This window comes from Balaenoptera borealis, assembly GCF_965194805.1.
Source record: "Balaenoptera borealis genome assembly, chromosome: 3".
Taxonomy (NCBI): domain Eukaryota; kingdom Metazoa; phylum Chordata; class Mammalia; order Artiodactyla; family Balaenopteridae; genus Balaenoptera; species Balaenoptera borealis.
The window spans coordinates 111,357,570-111,377,367 of NC_138866.1; the positions used below are offsets into that span (position 1 = coordinate 111,357,570).

Genomic DNA, 19,798 nt, shown 5'->3' on the forward strand with positions numbered 1-19,798 from the left:
CTTAACAGGGATGATTTAGAATAGTTTATAGGTAATTTTGATTAGAGGCATCTTATAAACACAGGCCTTTATATTGACCAATTTTTTTATTTTCTAGGAATGATGTACTGATACCACTTGCAAGCTTGTTTTCACTACAGAGTGGGCAAGAACACTTAGAATGTGGAGCAAGTGTCTTCCTTGGCTGTGTAGCTCTAGTTCATGGTATAAGGAAAGAGATCATTGAAATGTGTTCTTTAATTTAGATTTCATTTATCCACTGCCTAGCCTTTTTTCACATTACTGCAAATAATTAGAAATTGTTGCTCTTCTAAGATATCTTGTCCTTTTCATTTTGAAGGTAGGGATTTTTGTCTCTTGTTTTGCTATGAATGCCAGTGCCTTACACATAGTAGATGCTCAATAAGTACTTGCTGAAGGAGTGAATCAGTGAACAATTTCAGACCTAGAAACAATCTTAGATACGTGTTCAGGAAATCCTGCTCTACTTGAGTCTTGGATCCTGCATGTCATCTGTTCCAGTGGGATGTGGGGCCATTGTGTTCCCATTTCAACAGGTGGTGGTTCTGGCAGGTTTAGTTTGGTTGGCTCAGGTATGCAGCGTTTTGGTAAGCACAGTACTGAGTCTGACACCGTGGCAGCATCCTTTGGTCTATTTCAAACTATTCAGCAACATTTGTAGGCATAGCAGTAACCCTGATGGACAATCGGGCTTTGGGGGGAAAAGGGACTGTATTATTGCATTATCGCCATTTCTCAGTACTGTCTTGTGAACTCTTAGGAGGCCGTTGTTGTTAAAGATATGTATACTAGATATATAAAGTTTTTACCTGGTATACCGGAACTTGTATTTCCAGCTGATTCATAATATCAATTAGCTTACAAACATAGGGAATAGTCAAAGGGTTTCTGCTACTGAAACCAAAGATATAAATTAATAATTGTTGCCAATTATTGAGTCCAAGCTGTGTCCTGGATTCTAGGTAAAGTACTTTACAGATAATATCTCAGTAGATCCTCAAAAATCCAGTGTGGAAGATGTGCTGTCCTCATTTCCCAAACGCAGACTGCGAGGGATAAGATAACTTCTCCAGGATCTCCCAGGTAGCATGTGGTGGAGCCCAGACTTGATGCCTCTGACTCCAGAATCTGTGCCTTTAACCACTACACTGTGTTCACACTTCCTGTGCTAACCACCCAGAGTGCTACTTGACAGACAGCAGTAAAGATCAAGGTTGTCCACATAGCCCAAAGGGAAGTAAAGCTCTGGCAATTTTTTGCTTAATTTTACTATTGTAGGTAGCTAAGCTGTTTGAATCAGGAATTATTCAGATTGCATTTTGAGGCTTTTAAAAATTATGATAAAATATATGTAACATAAAATTTAACATTTAAGTGTACAGTTCTCCACTTTGATTTTTTTTTTTTTTTAATTACCTTGGTAATTGTAAAATCTGCTTTACAGTGTAGCCAAAGTTAAACATTTGCATTTGAGGCTAGGAGGAGGGAAGACAGAGAAGAATGTTGTTTGTCATTTAAATTTAAATAATAATGTATATTTTTCTGGTTGTCAGAAGGTTACATGTAGTATAGAAAGCTTTGAAAATCCTAAGAAATCATCTAAAATCCCACCACCATAAGAGATAGCTTCTGTTAACATTTTGCTATGTTTCCTGGATTCTTTTATCTATGTGTATTTTATTTGATTTATATTTATTTACATTTATATTTTGTATTTATTTACAAAGTTGGAAGCCAGACCCTGAAAGATTTTGCCTGCTATTTAAGGAATTTTAATTATGAGTACAATGGCGAGATGCCAAAGGATTTTAAGCAATGAAGTGATAACTCTGGTACCCTTATGGAGAGTGGACTAGAGGAGGTTAAGAATGAAAGCAGGGAGACGTTAAGTCATCCATGTAAAGGCTAATTGATGAGAATGTGAGTAAGGCCTTGCATGTGGGGTATCAGACTGTGGAAATGTGGAGGTTGTTGAGTCTACAGGACTTAGTGACTGACTAGTGGTGGAGCAGATTACTCCCAGGGGTCTGCTTGGGCTGGCCGGCAGGGATGTATTGCCCTTCTTCAAAACGAGAGCACAAGGAGGAAGAGAAGATTTGAAGGGGACGAAGACAACTTCCTATTTCACTTAGTTGAGTTTTCGGTGACCACAGGGGCCATCTGGGAGCCGATGCCCTGTCAGTGTTCTCCAAGGCACACCTGACCCCTGTCTATGTCTTCGGCCTCATCTTGTGCCCTTCTCCCGGTGGATCTGGGCACTCTTGCCAAGCTGACAGTCTTTTACTCAACCTAGTAGGTTCTGGGCCTTCCTGGTGAGCAAGATATTTATCACATTTCTGCCATGTCCCAGGCACTGAGGGCTTCCCCTCTTCACTCCAGCCTCTACCCCTTTGCGCAGTTCAAGTCTACTCAGTCCTCAGGCCTTGGCTTTAATGTCATTTTCTCATGGAAACCTTCCGTGGGCCACCCCAGCCCCTCAGCCAGATGAGGTGAGCATTTTTACTCAGAGCTCCTCATGCTTCTTCATAGCGATTGTCTAAATTATAATTAATTATATAATTATTGGTTCATTGTTTTCTTTGCTAGCCATCCATGAGAAGAAGGGGCCTTGTCTATCTTATTCACTACTAGTAGCATTTGGTATACTATCAGGCACATACTAGGTGCTCACTAAATATTTGTTGAAATGGATGGACGGGGGGTGGATCTAGCAGTTAGTACACAAGTGTGGTCTTGTGATACAGATTTTGGAATAGGTAACGTACAGGTGTCAGTTGAAACATTTAGAAGATAAACCGTTTAAAAATACCAGACATGGGGTCTTCTAAAATATGATGACGATGCTTTTCATCAAACTGTGTAACAAATGCATTATATTTTAAGTGTCTGTGATTTACTTAGACAAATAGTAACTTTTTTTAGTTTAGTAACATTTCAATCAGTTCATATAAAAAGAAATAAATCTAAAGCCATATGGTTACAATCTTAGTATAAGAGTCAGAAACAAGATAATTTCTACTTAGAATAAAGAAGTGCACAACAGAAGCGATTACCTCTTACTCTCAATGTTACCTCTATTTTAACTTAAACATCCTTTGAGCTTCAGTTGGTGCCAGTTTTATTATATGAGGTCAGGTAGAAAGGGTGTATCACCTTTACCATAATTACTAATTCATTAAAGGTTAAAAGTGAAAAAAATGTTAACAGAGTATTTATTTACATGGTGAGACAATGGAAGATTTTATTTATTTCTGTTTCTCTGTACTTCAAATTTTTATTATAAATTCCTTTTATAAAGACAGAAAAAGGACAAACACAAGGTTTCTGGAGGAGAAGAGTACATTGACATTATATTCTTTAACTTTAAATGTATAAAGTACTAAATAACGGTCTTTTTTCCTCTTATAGGGAATTATGCTGGTCTATGACATCACAAATGAGAAGTCCTTTGACAATATTAAAAATTGGATAAGAAACATTGAAGAGGTATGTATGGAAAGAGAATGGATACTAGAGAAGAGTCCTGCTGGGTGCTTATAAAGGGCTCCTCTGTCTCCCTATCACTCAGCTGAGCTGCTAGGAAGTAGGGCGCGGGCAGGTCAGGCCCTCTGCTCTGAGGAGTGCCAGGGAGGGTGACATCTCTGGTACCGCCAGTCTGACTTCTCTGCTGGACTTGGGGGGTGCAGACAGAGGAGCAGTTTCACAGAATTTTAAACTTGGCCCTGATCTTGAAAATAATTTAATCCAAGCCCCCATTTTACACATGAGAAGACTGAGGCCAGAAAGAGGTGACTTGCATGTGCTCATAGAGCCTTTAAAAAGGAGAGCGAGGATTAAAACCTTGGTTCTCAGGTTCTGTCTGTCCCACCAGGCTGTTTGACGGGCAAAAATATATCTTTATTCCGGCAGTTTATCATTTTGCCCTTCTAACATTTTCTTCATCTTAGATATTTAAAATTTGGTTTAGTTCCAGTTTGATTGGTATGAAGATTTTTTTAAATGTCTTTGACATTTCAGAAAGAAATCTGACTCTGAAATAATTTCATACACATTTATATTAACCTACGTGAATTTATTGTTTAAGTAGTTCAGAATCCAGAATACCTTCCGCATTGGCTCACTTAGTACTGAGGTTTTCTCCCTTCTTTGACCCAAACTAACATTTGGAAGTTTTTTTGTTAGATAACTTTAACTTTTATTTTTGTTTGTTCATGTACCAAAAAAGACATGAGAATGACTGCAAGCCTTTGGGAAAAAAGTTCGCATGGACTCTTATGCTGTAGCTTTCCCCTCCTCTCACCTTTAAAATTTTTCTGTGAATCAGGCCTTGTGTTGAGTGAAAGATTATTTGTCTTATAATTAAATTTCTGGATCTGTTTCTGACAGGTTAAGATTTGCCTGTTGAGTAACTGTGTTTTTCTCAGGTTGTTAGTCTAACATACTGTTTTCTCCCTGCAGCATGCCTCTTCAGATGTTGAAAGAATGATCCTGGGCAACAAATGTGATATGAATGACAAAAGACAAGTGTCAAAAGAAAGAGGGGAGAAGGTAAATTTGAACTGAATGCATAACGATTGGAATCTACTCACATTAAGCATTCATTTTCTTACTATTATTTAATTATTGATTTAAGTTTTAAAAACATCTATATTTTAATCTGTTAAAAAAACAACAAAAGGGTTGTAATCCATACTTGAATGGTATGAATTAGTATTCGAGCTCCAACTCCATATACTGTGTAGTCATGACTCATTCCTAAAGAATTTGCTGTTTTCTGGGAGATACAAATTGGTCCTTTTTCAGATTCCTGCAGCTTAGAGTTCAGGCTTTTTCTTCCGTATCTGTGTGTAAATACCCAGTTTTGAAGTTAAACCAGTTCATTCTCTTTGAAAAAAAAGTAGCAGGATAGGTGAAGTTTCAACAGTAATCATTATTCAATTCATTTTTTTTTTCAGGAATATTTTACTACACATTAGATTTAGGTCATTATGGAGTTTTAGACTCTTCATTAAGCTACGGATATCATTTATAGGCATTTCTCTATTTTATGTCCTGCAAAACAAGAGTTTATTACATGTACGTATTCATTTCTATGACATTTTCCAAATTGACTTTAGAGGCTTCAATTTTTTAAGTCTTGGAATTTTGCTTTAGACTTTTTTTTAGTGATACGCGCAAAATGCATTTTGTTTTTCAATCTGACTGCGAACTTTTTTCCCCTAAAAACATTCACTTAATCTTGGTGTTGCACATGAACTGGGAACTATTTGGAAGTAGATGGAAATGTAGAAGAGTTCACAATTTGCCACAATCAATAGAAACCCAAGCAGTGAGTACTTAGTATTTTAAGCATTTGTTCTTTTATGCACCAATTTATTAAAAAATAATGAAAAGTTACAATAGTAACTGTTGGAGGTTTGTACTTTGGGAGCAGATAAAAGGGGTAAATGTATCCCAAATTAACGATAGGGGTGAATGTCTCATAGGTTTGCTAGTGATTTTATTAGAGAACTACAGGTATAATAAAAAAAAAAAAGGGAAGTACTTAAGTTATGTTTTGAGTGGAAGTGGTGCCATTTTACTTACTTGTGGTGATGAAGTTAGATATCTAAATTTCAAACATGATACAGTAGAAGAAAGCAAAGAAATTTGAGAACCACAGGAGTTCTGAACTAGGTACTCTCCCTTTAGGACTCTGAAAAACCTAAAAAAATATAAATGCTCTATATGTTCAAGAAACTTGCACTGAATTTAAATGTTTCTCTTGTCTTTCAGTTAGCAATTGACTATGGGATTAAATTCTTGGAGACAAGCGCAAAATCCAGTACGAATGTAGAAGAGGTGAGAAGGAATTGTTTGGTGACTTGTTATGTAGTAGCATTAGTGTCTTAGGTGCCTGTGTTCAAGCAACTCTCCAAGCCTTGATATTTTCTGACTTAGTGAATGCCTTGTGGGAACTCCACTTCCATTCTGTAAATGTTTATGCTTCTGACTTTTATGTGGATCCTGGTTGTTGGATTTCTAACACCCGTCCTCCACGTGGGATATATTAGATTGCTCAATTAAGAGTCACTGAACAGGGCTTCCCTGGTGGCACAGTGGTTAAGAATCTGCCTGCCAGTGCAGGGAACATGGGTTCGAGCCCTGGTCTGGGAAGATCCCACGTGCTGTGGAGTAGCTACTGAGCCCTTGGGCCTCAGCTACTGAGCCCGCGGGCCACAATTACTGAAGCCCGCACGCCTAGAGCCCATGCTCCTCAACAGGAGAAGCCACTGCAATGAGAAGCCTGCAAAGAGTAACCCCCGCTCCCTGCAACTAGAGAAAGCCCGCGTACAGCAACGAAGACCCAACACAGCCAAAAAAAACCAAAAAAGGGTCACTGAACAGAAGATGGAAGTTCAGGTTAAGTTCGGTTTTGCCCTTTGTTTGGGAAGCTGGAAATCCTGCTCTGGCCGACCAAGCACAGTGTCCTCTGCTCATTTATCATCGTCCGTGTCATCCTACAGTAGCGTGTAGCACAGTCTTAATTACTTGCATGCCTGCACTCTCTCAAGAGAGAATTAAACTGTTAGCTTATTGAACAAATTCCCTTAGTGTCCATGTTTGAAGTCGATTAAGCATGATACATTTTAACACTATGGCATTAAGTAGAAATAAGAAAGTGTGTTTATCAGAGAGTAGTTTTAATAAGTTTTCAGTAAGTTAACTGTTAAGACCAAATTATCTAAGGTCTTCTAAGAATAGATTTTCTTTGCCGAGCGCAGAGTTGTTGATAATATTTTCTTTTTTAAAAACATTTTTAAAACTGATCATAAAAATAATACATGTACTATGTGTTAATACATGTAATTTATTTAACAATAAAACTGATGGTTTCATAAACATTTAATTTCTCAAGCTGTTCACTCTTCACCATGACATATGGCTAAAAATTGAGACTTAAGTGACTCGACTAGTGGACGCTGATCAGAATTTTTTCTTTCTTTTAAATAACTAACAGTCATTTCTTCAGGTTGGCTAATGGGTGTTAGGAAACAGGAAGCCTCTACTGATTTATTTACTCAAGCATAGATACGCAGAAAAATGCTTCCTTCTGCTTGCTACAAAAGGATTTCCTTTCATCAGAAAGAGGGGAGCCTCTTCAGTCAGGTTTAATGGTGGAGACAGGAGAAAAGCTTGCTCACTGAGATGGCCCACGTAGGATTGCTGCCACGGAGTGAGCTCTGTGCCCTGGCTTAGTGGAGCAGGCTTCGGTCTCTGTTAGTCCTGTGCCCTGATCATACCTGTGACTTAGAGAGAGTATTGAGTTGGGAATTCCCTGGTCAGGGAACTAAAATCCCGCAAGCCGCTTGGTGTGGCCAAAAAAAAAAGAGAGAAGAGAGCATTGAGCTATGGAAATATAGACCTGGGAATTGCCCGAGCTGCTTATTCTGGCCAGGTATTCTGCAGAAGTTAGCAGTTTTCCCAGAGCTTTAACTTAGCCTCAAAAACTGAGATGGGCTTACTTAGAAACTTTGACTCACAGGTGACCAGTGTGACAGTGAGACACTGACAATGAGTGGTAATAGTAGTTATCATATTGCTTCTTTTTGACTGGTTTAATAATAATCCTTTTGCTGAACATTTTTGGGCATTAGGAGTGATTGGAAACAGACTGACATACCAGTGGTTTAGCATGGAGACAACTGAGGAAGCCTTAAGAGTCATGTAGAAACAAAGTAGGGATGATAGTTTTTTTTAAAATTATTAATTTATTTATTTATTTTTGGCTGCGTTGGGTCTTAGTTGCAGCACAGGGGATCTTTCGTTGCAGCGGGCAGGCTCTTCAGTGCGGCAGTTGGGCTTCTCTCTAGTTGTGGCACACGGGCTCTAGAGTGCACGGGCTCAATAGTTGCGGTTCATGGGCTCTGTAGTTGTGGCACTTGGGCTCTCTAGTTGTGGCACATGGGCTTAGTTGCCCTGCGGCATATGGGATCTTAGTTCCCCGACCAGGGATCGAACCCCTGTCCTCTGCATTGGAAGGTGGATTCTTTTTTTTTTTTTTTAAAAATTTATTTATTTTTGGCTGCATTGGGTCCTCGTTGCTGAGCGTGGGCTTTCTCTAGTTGCTGTGAGTGGGGGTTACTCTTCGTTGCGGTGCGCGGGCTTCTCACTGCGGTGGCTTCTCGTTGCAGAGCATGGGCTCTAGGTGCTCGGGCTTCAGTAGTTGTGGCTTGTGGGCTCTAGAGCTCAGGCTCAGTAGTTGTGGCACACGGGCTTAGTTGCTCCGCGGCATGTGGGATCTTCCCAGACTGGGAACCAGGCCTCAAACCCGTGTCCCCTGCATTGGCAGGCAGATTCTTAACCACTGCGCCATCAGGGAAGTCTCTGGAAGGCGGATTCTTAACCACTGGACCACCAGGGAAGTCCCAGGGATGATAGGTTTTAAAAACGTTTGGCTTGGGTTTGGGTCAAGAGGCACTAGGCATAAAATGCCACTGAGATTTGTCCTGCTTCTATTTCACTGATTTCCACGGTGGGGAATTTAGCTGAGCTGTAGGAACTGTTGGGATTTTGGAGTGTTGCGACACGGGAGGTTATATATTCTCAGGTATAAGAGGGAAAGCAATTTGAAAGAGAGGAGGTTGGGAATAAAAGGTGGAGATTTTTGTGAAAACAAATTTTAGAGCTATAGGGTAATTCATAATTATTCCTTCAGTTATTAAACGGATATTCAGCATCTCCTAGACCAGAAACTGTGCCCCACTCTGGGGATGCCCAGGAGCTTTAGAGCCTCCGCCTCCCAAGTGATCTTATTATACCCATAACTCAACAAGTGTCATACTAGGAACTTGTGTCAGATGTTATGTGCAGAAAATATTCGATGAATGACAGTTTGATTACACTGGAAAACCTTTATGATATGATAAATGAAAAATAAGTTACAATAGTCATGTGTCTACTGTGATTGCAATTATGTTCTTTTCTCAATTAAAAACCTCAAAGTAATATATTTATATTTTATAATGAAATAATAAAAAAGGCTACATTTCTATTTTAAAAGATAATATAAACATATAATAATGAAATCTTTGGTTTACCTTTAGGCATTTTTTACACTTGCACGGGATATAATGACAAAACTCAACAGAAAAATGGTTTGTATGACATATAATTTTTATTTTCCTTATGCTGTTTTTAAATTTGTTCTCTTATTTGTGTTGTTTATTTATTTAATTAAAGGGATAGGCCTGATTATAATATATTCAGATTAACCCATTTTTTTTCCCTGACTTACATTTTCACCTGCTTAAACTTTGATTCTTATTTCTGTTTCTTCAAATTTCTTATTTCTGAGCTGCAGCTGTTTCAGTTCTTTCCTCTGGCTCTTTAAGTGGTCTTTATTTTTATTTTTTTTTTAACATCTTTATTGGAGTATAATTGCTTTACAATGGTGTGTTAGTTTCTGCTTTATAACAAAGCGAATCAGCTATACATATACATATATCCCCATTAAGTGGTCTTTAATTGAATTTTGATCAGAATAATTAAAGTAATAATGGCAAAATTAAATTTTTTATCTTTCTCTATATCAGTATATAATTATGATCTCAAAGTCGCTGAAGTTTGCTTAAATTTGAAACAATCTCAGTGATGAATCATTACGACATCCCAACATCCCGGAAAGTTTGGTTTAACCTGAATCTTGCATATAATTGTATACCTTATGTTACCAACTCTTCTTACCTCCAACAAAGGGGTTGCCTGTACCAGTATCTTAACATTGTTTACATTATTACCCTTGAAACTTTACACTCTTTTGGTTATAATTTTTTTGAACTGGACTTAGGAACTTCCTAATATGTGGTTAATATATTAGGTGCTAGCCTTAAAATATTTTTCCTATATTAACCCACCGTTTCCAAAGAAACAGACAACATCAGAGCTTAACTAGTTCCCTTCCTAATTAACCACACTACTGAGGACACATTTATGGCATGGTTAGATATTTTTTTATTTCTTAGATAATTGGGCTCAAACCATGAAACTTTTATTTCCTTGCTAACTCCATCTTCTGTTTTTTTAGAATGACAGCAATTCATCAGGGGCAGGTGGACCAGTGAAAATAACAGAAAACCGATCAAAGAAGACCAGTTTCTTCCGTTGTTCGCTACTTTGATGAACTCTTTCTGAGAGACTGCAGCTCACCTAGAGGACCCTTTCCTGCTTCTCTGAAAGCACAGGTCACCCAGCCTCAGAATCATCCTGCCTGGCTGCTACTGAGAGCACCGCTGAACCTAGACCTAGATTCTGCACACAGAATGTGCAGTGGATTCCAGCCTCATGGCCCATCAAGATAACACGCTTCTTCTTTCAAACGTGGAAGCAATGAAGTGGAGACACGTGCAGGACTTAACTTGTTTTTCCTCTGTTTTATTGCGTGTTGCAGAAGCTGCTATCTTTTTCTTTTTCACTTTGCACATCAGTTGTTAGCCTTTCCTTGTTACAGCACAATCTGAGATTCATATCTGCACACTTCTGTCTGATGAGGTTCTAGACAAATTTGCATTCGGGAATGTTTAAAAAAAGAGTAGAACATTTAAAGCAGAGGTTAATGTACGAAAATTACAGCATATCTGGTCAGGTTCATATGGGCAAATGTTATTGCATTGATAGCATTTATTTAAGGGCTCTGATTTTCTTAAATAAAAGAGTCATTAAATTCTGATAAAATTTATCTTAAAAATTCATAAAAATGCCCATCTGTTCATCAAAGGCCACAGTTTCTTTATTTCTTCAGATTGTTTAGAGTTTTGCTTCATTCCTGACTTTTTTGCCAGAGTCCGGGTAGCTGAATAAATCACTTTTTCAGGTGATTTATTGATTACCTCTGCCTAATCTATTGACACTGCATTTCGAAATCACTTTAATGTCGCTTTTCTTGAGTTTTGTATTTGCTCTTCTTTCCTATGTTTGACCTATTATAATCACTCACCTAAAACATAACATATTTGAACATTGTTGTCTGTTTCTAAGTGTAAGCTTCTTAAACTGAAATTTTACATAGACAGACACACTACTTAGGGTTTTATTTCAGCATCTAATTGTTGTTCTGTCACATCAGCAAACATAATATATTTTTTCTTAGATTCACTCTTTAGCTGTTGGTTTAGTAGTAATGCCCAATTCTTATCATAATCCCTGTCTGCAAGAATTAACGAGAGTTAGATTTAGACTTAGTTCACAGAATGCTTACCTATAGGGATAGAGATTAATTTGTGGATATAAATTTCATAGAGATAGCTCTTGGTAATGGTGAAAATAATGATTTTTTTAAAAATTTGGGCTTTTTTTTTTTTTAATAAAATTAATTAGACCTAGTGCAGCCTCTAGGAAAAGTCTTGCCTTTTCATTAGAGCAAATATGAGCATGGTTTCAGTTTTACAACAGCTGTTGTTGAATGTGTAGAACCCAGTTCCATCTGTTCAGGTGCATTGTTATAGAACTTGGTCCAGCCATTTGGGCCAAAGCCAACCAAAAAACTTAGCTGCCTTTCTCACCAAACACTGCTACTGGTATGCCTTTTGTAGATGAAACCGTCACATGAGAAAAAAAGGTATTTAGTGTTAACTTAATGTGCCAAATTCATTGTTGTTATTCTAGCCTTCAGTGTCATAACACAGAAGGGAGTAATAAAGAGGTGATTAGGAAATAATAATTATTCTTCCTGTTAGGCCTGGTTTTGTTTCACAAAGGTTACCATCATGCTTTATAGTTCAGTCCGGGAGTTGAAAGTGGGAATGGATTGCTTGTTACCTCAGAGAATTCTGCTTCAAATTAAGATGTATCATTAGAATACTTGGACCAGTCAACCTTTACTACTTGTTTGAAAACTTATGCACAATTTAGTGGCAGGAAATATATACCAGAGCTATTTTTGATGGGTTCACTAAATTTATTGTTCACAAATTTCAGTCTCCTTGATTTTTTCTTTTTTTTTTTTTTTTTTGTACTTACTTATAGGCTTAAAGGCACCAGTTGGTGTCCCAGTAAAATCAGTAGTTCCTTGATCAAAAGTTGACTGTAAGTCTACCATCTGAAAATTAGATAGGTTTCTGGAACAAAAAAAGATAATTTCTTAGAAACATTTTGTATTCACTGATTTTCAGAAAAAGATCCCAGCAGTTAAGCTTTCTGGATGGTAACAAGGTAATTTCTAAAAGGCAAGTGCTATGACACCATGTATGAATGTAACTCTCTTAGTAATTTACCTCCAACTCTTTGGTGTCTTAACACTTTGGTTTATATCTCAGGGGTTGTCTGCAAACCAAAACTGACATATTCTGTGGTTAGCCTTTTTTTTTTAAACAGAATGCTTTGCTTTTGTTTTTTTTTCCTTCTCTCTTCTGTTGTCTCATATGGGTTAATAACTAGTCTCCATGAACTTCCCTTTGAAAGAGCCTATGAAAGTTAGATGAGTCTAAAAGTGTTCTTTGAAGTAGCAGCAAACTGGGGGTATATACTCTGTTATATAGAAATAAATTGTCCTTGCTATTTTCTTACATTTAGCTTTGCTAAGTTGTATATAATTTGAGCTAAGACCATAGGAGATTCACTTTCTGCATGGTAAAATGCCCCAATAAATACTCCACTTTGCTTAATAATGTACATATAGTGCATTATTTTTTCTATTTGTAGATGAATTTAGTGACAGATAATTGTCTGTTCCCTGCTGAAATCTAGTTTTGTGTGAACATTTTTGTGGTTTTATGGATAAAGGTACATGAAGGTTTATTGCAGCAGTATTAGTGGTTCAGTGGCTGCATTTTATTATCAGTGTGCTAATTTTTGACAATGATTGGGCTAGACCTTTTCAAATAGAGTCTGAGGGTATCAGACAATGAAAACGTGCTGTAACTAAGTAGCATGTAAATCAGTTGATTGTAAAGCGTTTCACTGGGAACTTATTTTAGCTATATTTTACTTCAGACAGATTATGAGAAAATAATCCACCTGTGCATCAGTTAGGAGGTGCTGCAGGGTTTCTTACTATTTACATGAACATTTTGTGCAGTCTTTGTTATAAATTTTCAGAAGACTATACTCTTTACTTTGAAGGACTATTTTTTAATTATACCTCATTTAGCTAACTAGTATTCTAATACCTAGTAGAAAAACAGTGAGCCAGTCTTTAAGTATCCAACACAATTTAGACTATATGTTTTGTTTTGAACTAAAGGCATCATTGGAAAAAGTAGCAGGTAGTTTAGGATAGAACATACATGTCATATCCAGTAGCGCAAAAAAAGTATTATCTTCCTGTCTCCATTAATAAATTTAGCTGTGCAATATAGATAAATGTTTGCAGAAATTTCTAAATAAGAGATTATAACTCCATTTTACAGGTTCTGAATGCTGAGAATCTGTATTAAGGCTTATAGTTTTTCCTGTGAACAGTAAGTGATACGTGTAAGCAGACTTCCTTTCCTAGTTCATGACTTAGATTTCTTTATAAATTTAGTTCTTAATCTTTAAAGATGAGCTTCTAAGCTTAAAATTTTAAAATAGCATTTCATTATGTTGGTTTACTTTTCTCTGATTTTAAGCACTCATTTCTGCTCTCAGATTTTTTATAATTTTTCTTTTAACAGAAAGGACATTCCTTTTTCCTTCTTGTTATATCCAAAGAAGGGGGTGGGGGAATGTCTAAAAATGAAATTCCTTGTCCTAGAGGGACCTAGATGGACAGAGTATACTAATAAAATTTCAAATGCTAGCACAATTTTACAGTAGAATTGGTCTTTTTTCAGACTAATAAAATTAATGGGTGTCGTGTTCACTATGAAAAAAATCTAAATGAAATTTACAGAAATGAAAATTAGCAAACAATTATTTTAGGGATATTTTCAAATTTTACTTCATTGTTTGAAATGCTTGTGCCATACGCAATTGCATTTCTTATTGCCAAGAACTAATAGAACTTCTTGTTTTATTTCTTACCTTTTTTTAAAATGTGAATTTAATTATAATTCATTCCTATGGCCTTACAGATGGGTTTTGTTTATTTGCAGCTGACACTGTCCCTTTAAAGCAAAATACTGTAAACTATTTGACTAAAATCATGCCCCTAATGGGAAATATCCGTTTTTTCCATAGAATCATCCTACTGTAAGTTTCAGCATATTTTACTTTTGCTCCAATGGCTTAATGTGAAAAAGCTCCTGCAGATAAAGTGGACCTGTCATGTTGTTAATCTTGTTTAAGCCAATTCATTAACTGTGTACTGATAATGATGCTGTGTTTTTTTTAAGAAAAAATGGATTTTATTCCAGGTGAACTTTTTTTTACAATAATGTTCGTCTAAAATAAAAACTACATAATGAAAATACTTACGTCTCTCTGAAATGGATTGCACATTTTTTAAATGTTTCTTCTAATTTGCTAGGTGTGTGTCTCAAACCATGGTAGACTTGAGATATTTTAGCAAACTTTACATCTTACTTCGAGTTCTTTTTGTTTTTTTGGAGGGAAATTTTATTTATTTATTTATTTTTAAACTGAAGTGTAGTTGATTTACAATGTCATGTTAGTTTCAGGTATACAGCACAGTGATTCAGTGATATATATATATTTTTTTCAGATTCTTTTCCCTTACAGGTTATTACAAGATGTTGAGTATAGTCCCCTGTGCTGTACAGTAGGTCCTTGTTGGTTATCTATTTTATATATTTTAGTGTGTATGTGTTAATGCCAACCTCCTAATTTATCCCTCCCCCCCGCCCTAGAGTTCCTTAAAGACTGAGAAAAATGGCCAGAGCTCCTGCTTATTCTTAATTCAGCATACATTGAGGTTATTCTGTTATAGAACTGCAGCCTTAAATTGATCGTGCTTCCCTTCTTAGTCCTTGCCAGTTTAGTTTCTGTTGTTTTCACTTTCAAACAGCACAATTGGATGTCGATGTTCTGCCAATGTTCTACCCCTGGGCTGGTGCATGTTCCCGGTAGCTTTTGCCGTTCATCCCCAGAACCATTTTGAACCTTCACTATTCCTCTCAAGCTTTTTTTCCTTTCACTCTTTTTTTTTTTTCTTAAAGGTCAAGTCTTTTATTTATTTATTTTTGGCTGCGTTGGGTCTTTGTTGCTGTGCATGGGCTTCCTCTAGTTGCGGTGAGCGGAGGCTACTCTTTGTTGCGGTGCGCGGGCTTCTCATTGCGGTGGCTTCTCTTGTTGCGGAGCACGGGCTCTAGGCGCGCGGGCTTCAGTAGTTGTGGCACGTGGGCTCAGTAGTTGTGGCTCGCGGGCTCTAGAGCACAGGCTCAGTAGTTGTGGCGCACGGGCTTAGTTGCTCCGCGGCATGTGGGATCCTCCTGGACCAGGGCTCGAACCCGTGTCCCCTGCATTGGCAGGCGGATTCTTAACCACTGCACGGCCAGGGAAGTCCAGCCTCTAGGATCTTGAAAAGGTGAAGTTAGAGATTTTCCCCTAAAGCCTCTAGAAGGAAACTATCCTGGCGCTGACACCTTGATTTTAGCCTGGTAAGACTCATTTCATAACTCTGACCTCCATAACTATAAGAGAGTAAATTTGTGTTGCATTAAGCCATTAAATTTGTGGTAATTTGTTTACAGCAACGATAGGAAACTAATACAGTTTTCACATTTGTATCTCTAGCTCCAGCCTCTTTCCAGAGGGCCAGACTTCAAAGTTGATCCGCCTACTGGACACCTCCCCTTGAATCTGCTACAGGTATATCAAACAACATGTCTGAAATTCCAGCTCAGCTGTCCATCTTTCCTCCTTCTCCAGCAATTCCCACCAACAACTCTAAATCCCAAGAGGAGAAACCTATTCTTTCTCCTCTTCTCTCCATCTTGATAGCACCATCATCTGCCCAGATCCCCAAACAGTTAATCAACCTCCGAGCCTTACATGTACTAACTCCTTACTCTCTAATCTATCTCCTTGCCCATTATTTTTGCCTCTTCGTTGAGGCCTCCTTATCTTTTGCCTAGATTTCTGCAACCTCTCCTAACCAGTCTTCCAGTCTCTAATCTTATTTTCCTCCAATCCAGTTTTCACAGTGCTGACAGGTTTTTAAAACAAATCTTACACCCCTGCCAAATTTAATCCTCATAACCTTGGGAAAAAAAAAAAACTAAACTCTGTAGCCTGGCAAACAAAGTCCTTTGCGATCCCCACATCTTTCTTTCCCGCCTTAGATTTTGTCACTCTTTAACTCATATGTACCTTTTGAACCGCATCAGTAATTGCATTTCCCCGAACATAACATGCTTTGTCATTCCTTTCCTTATGCTCTTCCTTCTGCTGACTCCCTGCCCCTTGTCTAACTCCTCCTTATCGTTCAGTAACTTCTACTTATTTTCATTCAGTAAGGGTTTCTCTGGGAAGACTTCAGCCACAACCCATCCCTGGTTAGGAACTCCCTCCTGTGTCTGCCCAAAGTGTCACTCACTACCTTGGATTCGAATCATCTGTTTACTTTCCTTCCCCACTAGACTCTAAGCTCTTGTAAGGTGGGGACCGAGTCTTTGGTTTTTGTAATCACAGTATCAGGCAAAGAGCCTGGCACATAGTATGTGTTTAATAAATGTTGAAAGAATCAGTGAACTTCAGTAGTCATCACAATCAACACGTTGCTGAAGAAAGCTAAGTGTAATTTAGGAGCTGTTTGGTTCTCCATTTACTTTTAATTTGAAGGAAGAATGGAAGTAAATTCATCAGTGCCTCAATAAGTTTGGCAATAAAAAGAGAAGCTTCATTATCTGGTTTTTATTCTGGCCCTCATCTTACACTATTTTAATCTTTGTTAAATATCTTACACTCTTTTATCCTTTATTAAATATAGAAGAATTTTCTTTTAATGAGATAAATCACCCAGAATGCTCTCTATGTATTGATAAATTGAGTAAACCCTCTCTTCCCCTTTCTTCATGTTTTCTACTCTCAAAATTTAGGTTTTCCAATATTAGTTCCAGGGATATATGAGAATGCCCCCATAGCAAGTGTGGATGAAAAATGTCGCATGCCATATCAGTAAACAAAGGATGCTGCGACCATCAAGCCCTCAGCCACTGCAGCTGCCCCCCAAAACTGCACCCAGAGGGGAATCAGGATGAAGAAAAGCAGGATACTGACCCTAGATAGCTAAGGTGCATATCAGAGGAATGTTTTCAATGAGCCAAGACTCTTGCGTCTTCCCACACATAGAAAAGTGCTAAATTCATTAACTTGAGATGTCTGGTTTTTCTTTAACAGTAATCATCAGCTGCTCTAACCACCAGGTTTTGTTTTTGTTTTCAAAACTCCTATATATCTGGCTCCTCCCTTTGGCTCTTTATTTAGAGCAGTCCCGAGCCCTCAGCAAGTCGGCTGAATAAAACATAATTCTCAACTTTTAGGTTGTGCATTTTTTTTTCAGTCAGTACAAGTAAAATTAATTAATATTAATTAATTTAAATATATATATACCTTTCCAGAAGCCATCACCCTTGATTTTTTCCCCTCCTTCACTCCATGTAGCTCATCAGGTCATTAAATTGTGTTTGCACAGTTCCTAAATCTCTTCAGTCTTTCTGCTTCTCTCCAGACTCCTGCTGTTTCCCTGATTCATCTGCAGATGCCAAAGACCTCTTATCTGAAATCCCATTTTCCATTATCTTTACAAAGGAGATCTGAGCCTGTCACTCCGAGCTTGGATAAACTCCGGACTTGAGGTAAACTCTAACCTGCTGGCCTTTTCTGTCTTATCTCTCCTCACACTGAGAGGACATCCTGAACTACTTTCTGTCCCTCAGAAATGCCCTGCTTTCTTTCACTTTGAGGCCTTTCCACTTGTCCTTCCATTTCTCCCCTACTTCCTAGCTTTGCTGACTCCAAAGCTGAGACCTGAATGAGTGGGTGTCATCTTCTTTAGCAACAGCTCCCAAGTTTGGATTGGCTGTCCTTCCCCCTTCCTGTATATCCTCACAACCCCTCTACTTGCCTGTCTGGCTTCTCCACTAGACTGTGAGCTCAGTGGAGACAGGAGCACAACTGTTTCATTGGGGTCCTCCCAATCCCTAGCGTTTTGCCTGATACTTCATGCTCACGCAGCATGCATTTTGAATGAATGAATAAATGGTTGAGTATAAATCTATCAGCACTATCAGAAAATAAAGCGCAAGTGAATTCATTAGTATATTGTGAATTACTGGTGGGTATGTCCAAGCCTTATTGGATAAATTGCTAAAATGTGGTATTGCTTTTTGCACCCTCCCACTCCTCCAGGCGCATACCCAGCAGTGGATATCCTTATCCATAGTGTGTGTCAGCCTCTTTCCCCCAGGCACCTTTTAGAGATTTAAGTCCCAACATCACTTAGTATGTTTTCAAGTCTTTGGAGAAAACTCATAGTAAGTTCCTAAAAACTTAAGGAGTCAATAGCACTGCTTCTTAGCCTCACATTCCTCACTTGTAAAAGAATTGTGGAAATCAGTGTAAAAGTGCTTTTTAAACAGCCATGCATCATGTAAATGTAATTCAGAGAAAACTTGAAATAAGTGTTTCTAGTAAATAACCATGAATGCTGAAGAAGTCTATCTTATTGGTGATTTTGACAGTTTGATCTAGTTACTTCCTTTTCTATTTTATTCCAACAGGCATCAGTTAAAGATGTCTTCATAGATAGGGGGGCAGAGTCATTACATTTTGCATTGCCTTCCCATTTTTTAACTGGACTTGGGGACTAAAATTGAACTGAGATATGGTCAAGATAACATAAGTGCAAATTCCCCCAATTTATAGCTCTGCATGTTGAGTTGCCTACTTCCAAAGTATTTGAGGCACCTTTAATGGAGACACAGATCTTGGTTAAAATCAGGATAGTCAAATCAAAATAGGGATAAAAGAATAAGCCATATTCTGAAGTCATGGCAGTAATTGTAATTTAAAAAAAGAAGAAGAGTTGCTACAGTTGACTATTAAATTTAGCTCCAAGGTTCCTGGGAATTAAGATAAAGCCTGAATATGATGAGTTAGCTCTCAAGCTGAGCATATGCATTTGTCAGGAGAAACAAAACTTTTTTCTAGCCCTGAACTCAAACAGTAAATTAGAGATATTGAATAATGATAATGAAATAGTTTATGAAATATGCAAGAAAAAATGTAGATGGCCATTTTGCTACCCCCAAAATGGGGTTCGCCTCATGGTGGGTGTCGAGCCAAAAGACACAACCAAGCCAAAGATCAGGAGAAGGAAGGATTTATTACTTGCAGCAAGTAAGGAGCACACTGGGGATCTTTCCCAAAGAAGTGTCTCCCCAAATGGCAAAACTGGGGAAGTTTTAAGCTAAGGGTACATGCATATTTATGTAGACGCTTGAGCAGAGGAGAATTCAGCATAGAATTGAGGCAAAGGTTGACAGAGTCCAAGCTTTAGTTGATTGAAGTCACAAGGGTCAGAAGAGGTCAACATCATCACCCCTTAGGTTCCAGTTGATCTGGTGGTTGAGGCTTCAGGCTAATCTTTACCATTGAAACAGAGCTGGGAGTCTTTATTACTGATATATTATCTTTGCTATTGTTACTTCTCTTGCCCAATAACAGTCCTACATTCTTTTGTTCCCTTAAGACTATTAATTACTAAGGCCTGTTCAAAGACAAGCATTGTGTCTAGGCTTAGATGACAAAATAGCTTAGGCCAAAAACAGATTTTCTTATGTCAATGAAGCCATGCCTGGTTCTCTGTCTCCGGGGACCCCCTATCCTATCTGCTTACAATTTCTTGTATTAAAAAAGC

At 37.9% G+C, this 19,798-nt stretch overlaps 1 protein-coding gene and 1 long non-coding RNA gene across 3 annotated transcripts in view; one reads left to right on the forward strand and one right to left on the reverse strand.

The window, feature by feature from the left end:
- RAB8B (RAB8B, member RAS oncogene family) overlaps positions 1-16,621 on the forward strand; it is a 70,366-nt gene extending 53,745 nt beyond the window's left edge. Inside the window, exons 4-8 of the mRNA XM_082383528.1 lie at positions 3,430-3,507; positions 4,480-4,569; positions 5,797-5,862; positions 9,108-9,158; positions 10,088-16,621. Of these exons, the coding sequence (XP_082239654.1) occupies positions 3,430-3,507; positions 4,480-4,569; positions 5,797-5,862; positions 9,108-9,158; positions 10,088-10,180 (378 nt within the window). The 3' untranslated portion in view covers positions 10,181-16,621. The remainder of the gene's footprint in view (positions 1-3,429; positions 3,508-4,479; positions 4,570-5,796; positions 5,863-9,107; positions 9,159-10,087) is intronic.
- LOC309624851 overlaps positions 1-19,798 on the reverse strand; it is a 205,651-nt gene that overhangs the window by 42,603 nt on the left and 143,250 nt on the right. The window lies entirely within an intron of this gene.